Below are 15,577 nucleotides of genomic sequence, written 5' to 3' on the forward strand. Positions count from 1 at the left end.
ATATCTGTCAACTTGGCTGGGTCATGATTCCCAGTATTGTATAATTGTGTACCATTTTGTAATCTGATGTGATTTCCCTATGTGTTGTAAATTCAATTACTATGATCTAATAATAAGATGGATTAGTGGCAGATACACTGATGAGGTTTACAAGATTAAATAGTGCCTTAAGCCAATCTCTTTTGTGATACAAAAGAGAAGCAAGCAGAGACAAATGGGGGCGTCATACCACCAAGAAAGCAGTGCCGGGAGCAGAGTGCATCCTTTTGACCTGAGGTTCCTGTGCTGAGATTCTCCCCAACCAAGGGAAGATTGATGCATCACAAGGACCTTCCTCCAGAGCTGACAGAGAGAGAGAAGGCTTTCTCCTGGAGCTGATGCCCTGAATTTGAACTTGTAGCCTGCTCGACTGTGAGAAAATAAATTTTTCTTTGTTAGAGCCATCCACTTGTGGTATTTCTGTTATAGCAGCACTAAATGACTAAGACAGCCAGCCAGCCTTTGTTGGAGCTGGAGCTGCTGCAAATGAAGCCGATTACAAACTGCTTACACCACCCAGGCTCCTAATTTACTATGCTATAGCTTCACAACTAGGAGCCCTGGTGGCACAGTGGTTAAAAGCTCGACTGCTAACCAAGAGGTCGGCAGTTTGAATCCACCATCCACCCCTTGGAAGTCCTATGGGGCAGTTCTACTCTGTCCTATAGGGTTGCTATGACTCGGAGTCGACTTGACAGCAACGGGTTTTTCTAGTCAGAGGTTCAGGCAACCCCTAAAAAGAAGAACAGAGCAAGAATGTTTTGGTCAAGTTGATAAAAGTTTGTCTAGAACCTGCCTCTTGAATTTTATTGGATTTCAATGCCTGTGAGAAATTCAAACCGGAAATCATTTTGTTCCCTCTCCGCCTGCACTCAATCTGGGTGGTTCTCTCCACAGAACGCTGATGGAAAATGCTCCCTTTGGCATTAGCTAAATCTAGAGGACTTAGAAAGATAATGAAAATCAATATAAATATTTTTGCAGCCTTACAACATCTAAGAGCACATTAAAATCACAATGGATGATAAATGGGTACTTGTTGAGTAATCTTGCCTTCTTCTCATGGTGGCTGCAAACGGTTTTCTTCAGACATATTTTCAAGGTCACCTACTTCTTTTTTAGAATTTAGATACGAGTTTTGCTTTTGAACCCTCAGTGGGCATGGGGCAGGGAAACCTGAAAAATGGTCATCGTAATGCTTCCAGAATGCATTTATGAAGAGCAGTATTCTCTTTAAAAATGAGGTGGTTATAGGAGTAACGGTCCATGCCTATATATAGCAAAATACTTCAAAACCGCTACCAGTGGGGTCCCACCTGACAAAACTGATGACAGGATTGAATATACCCAAATGGGCAAAAGGAGTAGTGTTTAAACATGAGAAATAGTGATTCACTTGAAAGTAACGAGGTTAGACATGTCTAAGTGTCAAGCAAGTGTTCTTTTTCTTCATGTAAATCATCTTTATAAAAAGTATCTTACCCTGAGATGTAGTTTGTATCTTTCAATTTCAGATGAGGTCAGAATATACGTAGTTAGTTTTGTAATCGTTAGTTTTGTAATCGTTACAGGCTTCTGAAAGGTAAGAGAGGGATAATTCAAAAAACTTGGAATGTGTACCCAGTGAGGCTATTAGAAAAAAAAATAAAAAGAATACTATTTCAAGTGGCTGGGTGGCCTGATAGAACCAAATGTTCATTGATTTTTTTCCTGGACTATATTAAATCATTTATTCTTTTTTTTTTATTGTTGTAGTTTAAATGAAGTTTACATTTTAAGTTAGTCTCCCATACAAAAATTTATACATACATTCTTATGTGACCCTAATTGCTCTCCCCATACTGTGACAACACACTCCTCCTTTCCACCTCTGATTCTCCATGTCCATTCAACCAGCTCCTAACCCTCTCTGCCTTCTCATCTCACCTCCGGACAGAAGCTGCCCTTTTAGTCTCTTGTATCTACTTGAGCTAAGAGACACACTCCTCACGAGTATCACTTTACGTCCCACAGTCCAGTCCAATCCCTGTCTGAAGAGTTGGCCTCGGAGATTGTTTTAGTTCTGGGCTAATAGAGAATCCGGGGGCCATGCTTTCTGGGGTTCCTCCAGTCTCAGACCGTTAAGTCTGGTCTTATTAGAATTTGAGTTCTGCACCCCACCTTTCTCCTGCTCCATCAGGGAGTCTCTGTTGTGTTCCCTGTCAGGGCGGTCATTGGTGGTAGCTGGGCACCGTCTAGTTCTTCTGGTCTCAGGCTGATGAAGTCTCTAGTTTATGTGGCCCTTTCTGTGTTTTGGGCTAATACTTTCCTTGTGTCTTTGGTGTTCTTCATTCTCCTTTACTCCAGGTGGTTGGGACCGGTTGATGCATCTTAGATGGCCACTTGCAAGCTTTTAAGACCCCAGATGCCACTCACCAAAGTAGGATGCAGAACATTTTTTTTAATAAGCTTTCTTATGCCAATTGACCTAGATGTCCCCTGAAAGCATGGTCCCCAGATCCCTACCCCTGCTACTCTGTCCCTCAAAGTGTTTGATTGTATTCAGGAAACTTGTTAGCTTTGGTTTAGTCCAGTTGTGCTGACTTCCCCTGTAGTGTGTGCTGTCCTTCCCTTCACCTAAGATAAATAATTTATTCTTGAAAATGTTTCAGTAGTGACCCTGCATCCTCATCTCTGGATTTCTTATATGACACTACCCCTACCACACCCTTCCCTTCTTCTTTCCACTCATTTCCTGATGATATTTGTTAGGAGCTGTGGTCTTGGTTACTGTTGGTTTCCTGGAGTGTGCATGTTACTCTCATCTGCCCCAACCTTGGGCTCCTGAAGCCTGGGAGTAGTACAGTGACCTCACAGGTACTACTTGCTCATTTCAACAGCAGTGGCTCACCATGCTTTCCTGATGCCACCTTCTGGAATGTGGGGGTAGCGTAATGTAACTCCTGGGAGTTGGTACCTGGGCGAAAGGTAAGGAATAGTAGTTATTGGGCCAATAATCTGAATCTCTGACTAGATGAGGAAAGTGGCTTAGCCAACTGCCCTTGTAACGGTGGATAGCCACTGGACTTTGCAGAAAGCTCTTACCATCTTGGGCTGTGGGAACATACTGCCTTGGTTCCAAGCGTGGCACAGATTCTTTATCTGTAAAATGGGAATGACATAAATTGGGAGTTAGTGGTGTTTGCATTAGATAGTGCAGGCAAATTGCTTAGCACTGTGTCCAGAGCGTGGTGGCTGCTGAGTCCGTGTTGGCTGGGATTGTTGTTGTAGTTAGCAAGGCACTGGGTCTCATTTACAGGAAAGCAGTGTGTGATGTCTGTTCTAAGAGGTGACTATAGAAGACCCTGGAATAGGGTGTGGATTACTCTGAAATGATACTTAAAAAACTCCAAGATATGTTGTTAAGTGAAAAATAAAGGTGTAGAAAAGCATATCTATGATGTGCTACCATTTGTTTAGATGCTTGCATGTAGCAGGCCTTCGAACTGGTTCCTTCCGGTCCTACCCCCTGCTGAGAATTTGCTTTTCCATCCCAGATATACTGAATCAGAATCTATATTTTAACAAGATCCCCAGGTTATTCTTATGTATACATTAAAAAAAAAGAAAATGTATCTGACCGTCTCAAATGTAAACCTGGAAAATAATCATAAGGACATATATGCATATTTTGCAGCTTCCATGGGCATATCTCCATAGTCCCTGGGCACATTTTCTCTCATAGATTTTCCTACGTAAATTGGTACAGAATTATTACATTAAGTCAATTCAGCCAAGATGTCTTATGTGTATGTAAGAATTACCTGGGGATCTTGTTAAAATATAGATTCTGATTCAGTATATCTGGGGTGGAAATGCAAATTCTCAGCATGGGAGCGGACCGGAATGAACTGGTTTGAAGCCATGACACACACACAGAATATCTGGAAGGATATAAAAAACTGGTTGTTTCCCCTGGAGAGCAGGACTGGGCATCAGGATGGGAGGGAGTCATTGCAAGCTACTCCTTTTAGTTACTTTTTACCCATATGTCTGTGTTACCATAAAAACAACAACAACAACAAAAATGAAAACCAAAAAACAAGATCCCTTACCTGCTTGGTTTCTATAGAAATTTGCATATTCTACAGCTTCCATGGGCGTATCTCCATAATCCCTGGACACATTATCTCTCATAGATTTTCCTGCATAAATTAATACAGAATTATTAAGTCAGTTGAGCCACATTTTTTCAATTCTGCCAGTGAGTAGAATCCGGAGAAGTTCTGAAAGAAAGCGTGACCTGCTCTAACAGCCTAAACTTTTGTCAGATGAAGGATCACTGAGAACCTGGCAAAGAGTCTAAAGCACCCAGAAGCCCTTATGATTATGTTCTTGGCTGTATGAGTAACATCCTTTGCCTATCAGATTATGCTTGAGATGGCCAGGCACATTTTTCTTTGCTGAAGAGTCGAGTCTGTAAGAAGCTTTGTAATCTCTTCAAGAGACAGTAAATTATCCAGCTGAGTGCTGTTCTAGCCCAGGCCACTAAACAAGAATATTAATTTCACTTTTGCAAGAACCTAGGCTTTTCATGGGAAGGGGAGACAAGTTTAAAAAATGTACAAGATGTGTACATTTTGGCATCTCTTTTCAAGTTTTCTGTCAATTGAATCCCTGGCTTCTCTGAACTGGGGCTTTCTGTAGACATGGAGGGAGGCACAGGAGCCTGACCCTTAACACATAGTTCGCCCATCAGTTGTGGCAGGATCTCCCACGGCCCCATTCTACAGGTCAGGGTGCTGGGGCTCAGCGAGGTGAAGGAGTCTGCCCAACGTCCCTCAGCTGGCTAGACGGTAACAGTGCTGGACACAGAAAGTCTTTTGTGCCAATCCAGCTATTCCTCCACACTGGTGTGCCAGTTGCAAAGGCAACTTTGAAATCTTAACCAGAGGTGGTCATGGGAGGTGAAGAGGGAAAAGCAGTCAGATCCTTCACCTCCTTGGTTTTTATACATAGCTGCATATTCTCCAACTTCCATGGGCGTATGTCCATAGTCCTTGGGCCCATTATCTCTCATAGGTTTTCCTACATAAATTGGTACAGAATTATTAAATTAAATCAAGTTAGCCACATTTTCCTCATCTGCTCTGCCAATGAGCAGTAGTTGAGGTTTCTTCTGAGGACATTAACGAGTATAAACATTTTCTGCTGGAGACAGCACTTCAGGTGGGGAAGAAAGGAAGGATGCTCTTGTTTGTCTTTGTGTATTGAGCGTCTTCCTCTAAGTGGTAGTGAATAGGTTGAATGTGTCCCCCTCAGAAAAACCTGTTGGAGTCCTAACCCCAGTACCTGTGATTATGATCTTATTTGGAAATAGGATCTTTGAAGATGTTATCAGTTAAGTTACACGAGGTCGTACTGGAGTAGGGTGGATCCTAATCCAATATGACTGGTGTCCTTATAAAAAGAGGAGAAGGGACACAGAACTAGAGAGAGGCAGGGGGAAGACAGCCACGTGAAGGAGGAGGCAGACTTGGAGTGATGCATCTACCAGCTGAGGACAGCCAAGGATTGCCGGCAACCAGCAGAAGCTGGAAGAGGCAAGGAAGGATCTTCCCCTAGAGCCTTCAGAAACAGCTGGTCCGGCTGACACCTTGATTTCAGACTTGTAGTCTCCAGAACTGTGAGACAATCAATTCTTGTTTTAAGCCTCCCAGTTTGTGGTACTTTGTTATGGCAGCCACAGCAAACTAATATAGGTAGACCCGCTGAGGATGCTGAAAAATGCAAGACTCTTGCCTTTGATGAGCTTGTAATCAGGATGGGCTATGTAACTTGTAGAGCCCAGTGCAAAATGAAAATGTGGGGCCTCTTGTTTAAAAAATGATTAAGAATTTCAAGATGGTGACAGCAGAGCATTAAACCAAGCACAGGGCCCTCTAAGTGAGGCCCTGTGGGACTGCACAGGTCACAGGGCCATGAAGTCATCTGAATAAGAAAGAACACTAGTATGTGTGAACTGTTGAGGAGGTCGACTTCATCCACCCTCATCCTTCTCCTCTTTTCATTTTCTTCCCATCCCATTTCTGATTCCGGGTTCCCTTCCTCCTCACCCTCTGCTTCCACCTCTGCCCCTGCTGTCTGTATCCGTCACTCATGGGGAGAAAATAGTAAAGCTCCTAAAGAACTTACTTGCTTTGTATTTTGGTAGTATCCAACATGCCAGGATTACGGCTATTACTATTAGCACTAGTAATAACCCTGGAAGCAGTACCTGCAGGCAGAGAGCACAGCCATCTCCGTCTGGAAGAGAAGGCATTCACTGGTCAATTTAACCGCACAGCCTTCTCTTGCAATGACATTGAACTGTTAAGTGTTCAAACAAGGGCAATCATGGCTGTTTCCCAAGGTGACCAACGTGCTGTGCACCTCTGGTTCCCATACTGCTATAGACACCTGCAACTCTTGATAGTTGTTAACTTGTTAGTCCACAAAGTCCTAAAGTCATAACCAAGCACATCTCCCACAAAGGAATCATACCTGGAAGAGAAAAGCAGCACAGCATGTAACAGACTGACTACTGGCAACATTTATTAGGGTTGTAACCATCAGAAAGGCTGGGCCGTTTAACGAGCAGAACTCTCAGCCATGCTGGTCTGATTTGTGTCACCCAAACAGCTACCATTTAGTACTCCATGCAAGGCATTGTGCTGAGCACTGTACACATATTGCCTTATTTATCTCATTTATATTCCACCCATTTTACAGATGAGGAAAGTGAGGCTCAGAGAGGTTAAGTGGCCTTCCAGAGGCCACACAGCTAGTAAATGGGAGGGCTGGGTTTTTGTTTTGTTTTTTTTAATTGTACTTCAGGTGAAGGCTTACAGAACAAATAGTTTCTCATGAAACAGTAGTGCACATATTGTTTTATGACATTGGTTAACAACCCCACAACATGTCAACCCTCTAACTTCTCAACCTATTTTTTTTGTTTGTTTGGTGAAAATACACATAGCTAAAGATACACCATTTCAAAAATTTCTACATGCACAGTTCAGTGACATTGACTACACTCTTCCAGTTGTGCTGTTATTCTCACTTAAGATGAAGGCTTACAGAACAAAATAGTTTTTCATTTAACAGTTACTACAAATGTTGCCCTGTGACAATGGTTAACAATCTCACAACACATCAACGATATCCTTACCCAGCCTTGGGTTCCCTATCACCAGCTTCCTTGTCCCCTTCTGCCTTCTGGCCCTTGTCACTGGACTACTGTACTTCATTAGTCTCATTTGGTTTTACGGGGCTGTCCACTCCCAGGCTGAACGGTGAACCTCGGAGATAACGTCACCACTGAGCTAAAAGGGTGTCTGGGGGCCATACTCTCGGGGTTTCTCCAGTCTCCTTTAGGCCAGTAAATCTGGTCGTTTTTTTGTGAGTTAAAATTATGTTCTATATCCTTCTCCAGCTCTGTCCAGAGCCCTCGGTTGTGATCCTGGTCAGAGCAGTCAGTGGTGGTAGCCGGGCACCATCTAGCTGTACTGGACTCAGTCCGAGGGAGGCCTTGGTAGCTGTGGTCCACTAGTCCTTCGGACTAATCTTTTCCTTGTATCCTGTTCTCTTCATTCTCCCTTGCTCCCGAAGGGATGAGACCAGTGGAGTATCTTAGATGGCCGCTCACAGGCTTTTAAGACCCCAGACACTACTCACCAAGGTAGAATGTAGAGCATTGTCTTTATAAGCTGTGTTATGCCAGTTGAGCTAGATGTTCCCCGAGACCATGGTCCCCACAGTGGGAGGGCTGGGTTTTGTAGCCACAAGCTGGGCTCCAACAAGCTACCTCACTTGTTACAACTTACTGAACACCAGGGTTCGGGCTCTATTCTTCTGAAGATGGGGCTGGGTGAAGTGTTCAATGCCCAAGTGGATCTTCTCCCTTTGCTAACCAAGGTTTTATTCTATCCTTCTCTTACCTTGATAAATGTACCTTCATAAGGACCTGGAAGGACAGGTTTGAATTTAGAATTTTTATACTCCTGAAATTTTGCTCTGGCACTTGAAAGCAAGGAGAGAGCTGCCTGGTGGACTTGCATGCGTATGGACCCCTCAGTCCAGAAGTCCACATATCATCCACATCCTGCATAAACAGCTCCCTTGGCTCAGTTCTAGAGATGCTCACACCGTAGTCCACCTTTGGAAGGATGAGCTAGGGAGGAGACTTGTGCAGGTTCTGGAAGCAGGTTTGGGTCAGACTGGGTAGGGAATTGAGGTCAGGTACCCAGAGTAGAAAAGCAGGGCCATAGGTTCCAGGCGGGCACATCCTCGTAGCCTCCCAGCCTGCTCAGCCCATCAGATAGTGCCTGGACGATACTTACCAGAGCAGCGCCCTCCCTCTGAAACCCACGGCTTGGCAGGGGCCCCCATTGCCCCTGGCTAACAGTGATGCTGGAAGTCTATTGTTGTTAGGTGCCGTGGAGTTGATTCCAACTCATGGCAACCCTATGTGTCAGAGTAGAACTGCCCCATAGGGTTTCCTAGGCTATAAGAGGGATGCATATCGCCAGGTCTTTCTCCCACGGAGCCACTGGGTCGGTTCAAACAGCCAACCTTTCCGTTAGCAGCCGAGTGCTTAGCCATTGTCCTTCCTGAAAATGTTAGCAGTAGGGCAGTAAACAGCCAATTGGGCAGGCACAGGAGTTAAAAACCAATTTAAAAAAAAATTGAAAAAACAAAACCAAGAGATGAATCCAAGAGAGATGCAAATTCTAATGTGGCTGCTGAAAACCTGTGTGGTAGAGAAGGACGTGGCGGAATCAGAGTCGGGTCAGCAAATCTCACTACAGGGTCCTTCCTACCCCAGCTTCTAGACTTTTCTATGGTTCATTTATGGCAGAAAACATGCCCACCAGAGTTTGCGTGGACCCGCCTAGAGGGGAGACATTTGCAAGCAGGTCGCCAAAAGTGGGAAGTGGGTGGGCAGAGGAGCAGCTGCCATTTCTGGAAGCAAACCCAGACCCTGTTGAAAGGAATCCGGCTCAGATAGCTCTTACCTGTTAAGGGAATGAGGGTGTGCTGACTGTATTTTGCATTGTTAAGCAATCTGTTTTTAGCTTTACACCTATACTCTTCATCTCCTTGGGTGCTCTTCTGGGTGAAGTTAAATTCAGCAGGCTCTCTTACATCTTTGGAAATAGCTGGTGATATGGCGACATTTTTTTCAAAGAAAGTATAATTGATGGGCAATAAGCCGTTGGGCGAGATGCAGCGTAGTGTTATATATAGGCCTGCTTCTGTCTGAATGACACTGATGTTCAGGACTGGGGTGGCCACTGGGTCTAGAAAGATGAAAGTTCATGTTAAAGGATAAACGGTATTATGGATTCAATTACGTCCCCCAAAATATGTGTTGTAAATCCTAACCTCTATGCCTGTGGTTGTAATTCCATTTGGGAATGGGTTGTCTTTGTTATGCTAATGAGGCAGGATTTGTGTAGGGAGTATATTGAATTATAAAAGCGATTAAACAAGCAGGCGAAGAAGCAGAGATGGGGTAAGATGGATACGAAGACACATGGAGATCTCCAAGGAACCAGAAAGCAGAAGCTGAAGAGATAAGTACCTTCCTCTGGAGCCCACAGAGAGAGAAGGCCTTCCCTTAGAGCTGACAATCTATATTCAGACTTCTAGCTTCCTAAACTATGAGAAAATAAATTTCTGTTTATTAAAGCCATCTGCTTGTGGTTATTTCGGTTACAGCAGCACTAGACAATTAAGACAAGCAGTTTGTGTTCACTCGCTCAATTCACAAATATTGATTGAACCTCTATTCCAGGCTGTGGACCCAAAGGTGAATGAGATCCTTCTTGGGAAGTCAGGAAGCTCACAGTGTGGTGGGAAAGGCAGACAGGTATATGGTTAACCCTACACAGTGTGATATGAGCTGAGTGCTGAGTACGTCCAGAGGGTAGAGGGCATCTTCCTGCTTTGAGGCATCAGGGCTCAAGCATGCCTTTCATCAGAATCCACTGTCTGTTTGTTGTCGACATGCGCATCATTTTGTCAAAGATCCACTTCCAAGTGTAAAGTTGAGAGGTGCCTTAAATCTCAATCCTTATGTGATTATAGTGAGGTTTTTTTCCTCCAAAATCAAAGAAGTCCAAAAAATATCATTTTCTCTTACTGTATTTTCATTTATAGAATGTAGTTGCATAGTTATGTTTCTTTTCCTCCAAAAATTCAGGAAGTAGTTCTGATGAATAGATTCAAGGGAAGGTCTCAACAGGAAACTTATGAGTCTGGTATGCGCCATCAGGTCAGACCATATTTCATGGGAGAATCCAGCTATAGTTTATTAATTGTCATGGATTGAGTTGTGTCCCCCCAAAATATCTGTCAGCTTGGTTAGGCCATGATTCCCAGTATTGTGTGATTGTCCACCATTTTGTCATCTGATATGATTTTCCTATGTGTTGTAAATCCTATCTCTGTGATGTTAATGAGATTAGTGACAGTTATGTTGATGAGACTCAATCTACAAGATTAGATTGTATTTTGAATCAATCTTTCTTGAGATATAGAAGAGAGAAGGGAGCAGAGAGACATGGGGGACCTCATACTACCAAGAAAGCAGGGCCAGGAGCAGAATGCGTCCTTTGGACCCAGGGTCCCTGCGCCTGAGAAGCTCCTAGACCAGGGGAAGATTGATGACAAGGATCTTCCCCTGGAGCTGACGCCTTGAATTCGGACTTCTAGCCTACTAGGCTATGAGAGAATAAACGTCTGTTTAGTGAAGCCATCGACTTGTGGCATTTGTATTATAGGAGCACTAGATAACTAAGATAGTGGTGTTACCTATATTTTTTACAAAATTTTAAATAAAAAAGTGGTATAATAAATAATCTTGCACATACATTATTTTGCACATGTGAGGTATGCCTGTAGAAGAAATCTCAGAAGAGGAATTGCTAGGTCAGAGGGTATAAGCATCTGTAATTTTGGTTTTGCAGGTGTTTTTTTTTGCATGATGTTGTTAGTTGCTGTTGAGAACATTCAGACTCATGAAATACAAGATGATGTTTACTTATTACTTGTATTTTTTAAAAGAAGTAATTTTAGGAAATTAAAGAAATTACCTGGGTACATATTGCTGTAAGTAATCAAATGCTATCATTTTAATCCTATTACTTCAAGTTTTCTTTTTAATTGAAGCCCTCGCTCTACTTCTCCTTTATTGCATTGCTCTTTTTGCCTCCTAATAGGGCAGTTTGGTTTCGACAGATGCACCTGAGTTTTGAGTTTTCAAAAATCCCATGCATGTTTTTATACTTGTACTACATGAGTCTGTCCTAAAATCACACACAATGTTCTTTGTGTGTGTATGTGTATTTAAAATTTTTTTTATTGTTCTTTAAGTGAAAGTTTACAATTCAAGTCAGTTTCTCATAAAATAATTTATACACACATAGCTATGTGACCCTAGTTGCTGTCCCTATACTGTGACAGCACACTTCTCCTTTCTACCCTGGATTTCCTGTGTCCATTCAACCAGCTCTTGACCCTCTCTGCCTTTTCATTTCGCCTCTGCACAGGAGCCTTGCAGGTGTTTTTAACCTAAGACCAAGACTGCATTTGCCTCTGTTATGTCTCAGTCTGTCAGTGTGGGTCCATCAGTCTAGCTGGTTGAAATCTTTAAGGTCTCAGATCTCAAGTTCAAGCCATCTAAGAGTGGGCTTATTCCTTGCAGGGGTGTTCAAATGGAGGAGACCCATATTAATGGTAGGTCTTGTCTTCCTTCACCTTTTCTCAACACTGAATCTCAGAGATTTGAAGGACACAGAGATACTTTCCTGGTCATGTAAGCCTCTGCCCTCTTGTGGTGAAATGAGTTCATTTATGTGGCCTTTTGCCTTAGTTCTTTGGAAAAACAGCTCAAGAGGTTTTTCCCCTAAACCCTGAGGAGTTACCTTTGCCCTTGTTTTCTACCCCAGAGGGTTTGTTACTTTTAACCAGGTTAATTGACATTTCCTGGGTAAGCTATAAACAACTTGATGGTTTGATACTTTTTGTCTGACCCAGGGCTTCACCTTACCCTGTGATTGGTCTATTTTACATACCTTGCAGGGATTGGTCAACATACTATAGACTATGCAAATAAAGTGACTATAGACTATGCAAGAGAAGTGACTACTATCCACCAAGGGGATTGATCGGTTTGTGGCCCTGCTGGGAGTGCCATGCCTTGAAATTGACAGAGTTTGCTTATATATGCAGCCAACCCCACAGAGGTCACAAAAAGAAAGAAGAAAGGGAAAAAAGGCAAGAAGAGAGGAGAGAAGAAGCAGAGAGAAAAGAGGTAAGAAACCTAAAACAGCTGTAACACTGAAGACAGCAAGAGGCCTGGAAAAGGTCCTGCAGCAGAGTCGGCCGTTACAGGCCTGGAAGTGGCTCTTCGGCAGAGTCTGTGGTGATGGCAGAAGCCTGTTGCTAGGAGTCAGCTAAGACAACTGAACAAAGCTGCTACACTATGAGCTGGATAGTTAGTAGTGTAGAGGCTGACAGCAGGGAGGCCAAAGGCAGAGAGGCCTGTACAGCTGAGAGGGGGCATGCACCACCAAGAGGAGGCCTGCCCTGAGCGGGTGGAGAGGAGGCCTGAACGACTTAGAGAGGGTATACCCAGTGGAGAGAAGGCCCTGCTTACTTGCACTGCCAAGGAGTTGAGAAAACTTTCCTGTACTGAAGAAGGGAAGGATGTGCTTTGCCTATATGCTTCCTGATCCTGATCCCGAGTTGTAGCCTGTTGATCCTGATTTGGAGTTGTGCCCTGTTATTTCCCTAATAAACCACTTAACTGTAAGTATAGTTTGTGAGTTCTGTGAGATGTTGCAATGAGTTACTGAACCCAGCAGAGAAGTAGAGAGTGCTATTGGGGGAGCAGCTGTTGTCAGAATTGGTAAAAAGGTTGGAGAGTGGAGTATGTCTAACCTCCACCTCACTGGAATCAACTTTGTGCTTATCTTGATTCTTATTCCTTCTCGTGAAGCTAGAAGGCTTCAGGTGCTACTAGAACTTTATGCCTCCCCACCCCATTCCACCCACTGTGGCTTGAGATTCCTACCCAGAGTTAAAACCAGACAATGCTAGGGGCACACTGTCCTATCTTCTCAATTCATGTTTTGGTAATTAAGGATTATAGGTATATCTAAGTCATATCCAAATGGAATATCCAAGGATGCATTGGGAGCTGGTTGTAGAATAAGGAAGAGAACACAAATTCCCTGATAACCACTCCATCGTTCTTTCCACAATACCAGGCATCCAGCAGGAGGCTGACCACTAGGGAATATTATCAGCGGGGTTACTGCCCTCACGTTATCCACCACATTCCACTAGTGGGCTTGCAGCCCCCTCCCCCTTCTTCACATAGCTTTTAGGGTTTCTATTCAGTTTGTGTCCAAAAACGGTCTTATGATCAGTTAGGGGAGCCCAAGGCACCCCCTAAAGCCTTTTGCAAAAGTTTGCATCTGTAGTTTTGTGAGCATTTCTCTGGAGGAAATATTCAATGCTATCATTAGATTGGAAACTCTGGTGGCATAGTGGTTAAGAGGTCGGCTGCTAACCAAAAGGTCCACAGTTCACATCCACCAGGCACTCCTTGGAAACCCTATGAGGCAGTTCTATTCTGTCCTATAGTGTTGCTAAGAGTCGGAACCAACTCGATGGCAGTGGGTTTGGTTTTTTTTTTTTTGGATCATTAGATTATTAAAAGGGTTATAACCTACAAAGCTAAGAACCATTGATCTAGAGCAATAGTACTTTCTGCAATAATGGAAGTGTTCTATGTCCATGTTGTCTAGTATGGAGGCTACCAGCCCTCTGTGGCTATTGAGCACCTAAAATATGACTAAGGAGACTGAGGAACGGAATTTTTTAATTTTGTCTAATTTTAATTAATTTGAATTTAAATAGACACATGTGAGTAGGGGCTACCATATAGGACAGTACAGACCTAGAGAATCAAAGAGTTGATAAAGAAAGTCAGGACCCCTATGTCTTAGTTATCTAGTGCTGCTATAATAGAAATACCACAAGTGGATGGCTTTAACAAACAGAAGTTTCTTCCATGATCTTCATTCTTTTTGATTTTAAATTTAAGTCTTTCATCCATTTTGAGTTAGTTTTTGCACATAGTGTGAGGTCTGGGTCTTGTTTCAGTTTTTTACAGATGGATATCCAGTTATGCCAGCACAATTTGTTAAAGAGACTGTCTTTTCCCCAATTAACGAACTTTGGGCCTTTGTCAAATATCAGCTGCTCATAGATGGATGAATTTATGTCTGGATTCTCAATTCTGTTCCATTTGTCTATGTATCTTTTGTTGTACCAGTACCAGGCTGTTTTGACTACTGTGGCGGTATAAAAGGTCCTCAAATCAGGTAGTGTGAGGCCTCCCACTTTGTTCTTCTTCTTGAGTAATGCTTTACTTATTCAGGGCCTCTTCCCTTTCCATATGAAGTTGGCGATTTGTTTCTCCATCGCATTAAAAAATGCCAGTGGTATTTGCATGGGGATTGCGTTGTATCTGTAGATCGCTTTGGGTAGAATTGACATTTTCACAATGTTGAGCCTACCTATCCATGAGCAAGGTGTGTTTTTCCACTTATGCAGGTCTCCTTTGGTTTCTTGCAGTAGTGTCTTGTAGTTTTCATTGTATAGATCTTTTATGTCGCTGGTTAGATTTATTCCTTAGTATTTTATCTTCTTGGGGGCTATTGTAAATGGTATTGATTTGGTGATTTCCTCTTCCAAGTTCTCTTTGTTGGTGTAAAGGAATGGAACTGATTTTTGTATGTTTATCTTGTATCCTGAAACTTTGCTGAAATCTTCTATTAGTTCCAGTAGTTTTCTTGTGGATTCTTGGGGTTTTCTGTATATGAAATCATATCATCTGCAAATAGAGATACTTTGACTTCTTCCCTACCAATTTGGATGCCCTTTATTTCTTTTTCTAGCCTAACTGCTCTGGCTAGGACCTCCAGCACAATGTTGAATAAGAGTGGTGATAAAAGGCAAACTTGTCTGGTTCCCATTCTCAAGGGAAATGCTTTCAAAGTCTGTCCATTTAGGATGATGTTGGCTGTTGGCTTTCTATAAATGCCCTTAATTGTACTGAGGAATTTCCCTTCTAATCCTATTTTGTTGAGAGTTTTTATCATGAATGGGTGTTGGACTTTGTCAAATGCCTTTTCTGCATCGATTGATAAGCTCATGTGGTTCTTGTTTTTTGTTTTATTTATGTGATGGATTACATTGATGGTTTTCCTAATGTTGAACCATCCCTGCAAACCTGGTATAAATCCCACTTGATAGTGGTGAATTATTTTTTTGATATGTTGCTGAATTCTATTGGCTAGAATTTGTTGAGGCTTTGTGCGTTAATGTTCATGAGGGATGTTGGTCTGTAATTTTCTTTTTTGTGGTGTCTTTACCTGGTTTTGGTATCAGGGTTATGCTGGCTTCATAGAATGAGTTTGGGAGTATTCCATCCTTTTCTATG

The 15,577-nt window shown here is 42.8% G+C and overlaps 1 protein-coding gene across 3 annotated transcripts in view; it reads right to left on the reverse strand.

Annotated features, from left to right (window-relative positions):
• MILR1 (mast cell immunoglobulin like receptor 1) overlaps positions 1-15,577 on the reverse strand; it is a 33,728-nt gene that overhangs the window by 6,678 nt on the left and 11,473 nt on the right. For 2 of the 3 annotated variants that reach the window (XM_023729332.1, XM_023729330.1), the window contains exons 3-8: positions 9,075-9,359; positions 6,214-6,324; positions 4,134-4,223; positions 3,124-3,180; positions 2,930-2,995; positions 1,522-1,614 (exon numbers count right to left, since the gene is read on the reverse strand). In XM_023729332.1, the coding sequence (XP_023585100.1) occupies positions 1,550-1,614; positions 2,930-2,995; positions 3,124-3,180; positions 4,134-4,223; positions 6,214-6,324; positions 9,075-9,359 (674 nt within the window). In that variant the 3' untranslated portion in view covers positions 1,522-1,549. Of the gene's footprint in view, positions 1-405; positions 773-1,521; positions 1,615-2,929; positions 2,996-3,123; positions 3,181-4,133; positions 4,224-6,213; positions 6,325-9,074; positions 9,360-15,577 lie in introns of those variants that run through there. The other variant, XM_023729331.1, reaches the window with a different exon arrangement.

This window comes from Trichechus manatus, unplaced genomic scaffold (genome assembly GCF_000243295.1).
Source record: "Trichechus manatus latirostris isolate Lorelei unplaced genomic scaffold, TriManLat1.0 scaffold00028, whole genome shotgun sequence".
Classification (NCBI taxonomy): Eukaryota; Metazoa; Chordata; class Mammalia; order Sirenia; family Trichechidae; genus Trichechus; species Trichechus manatus.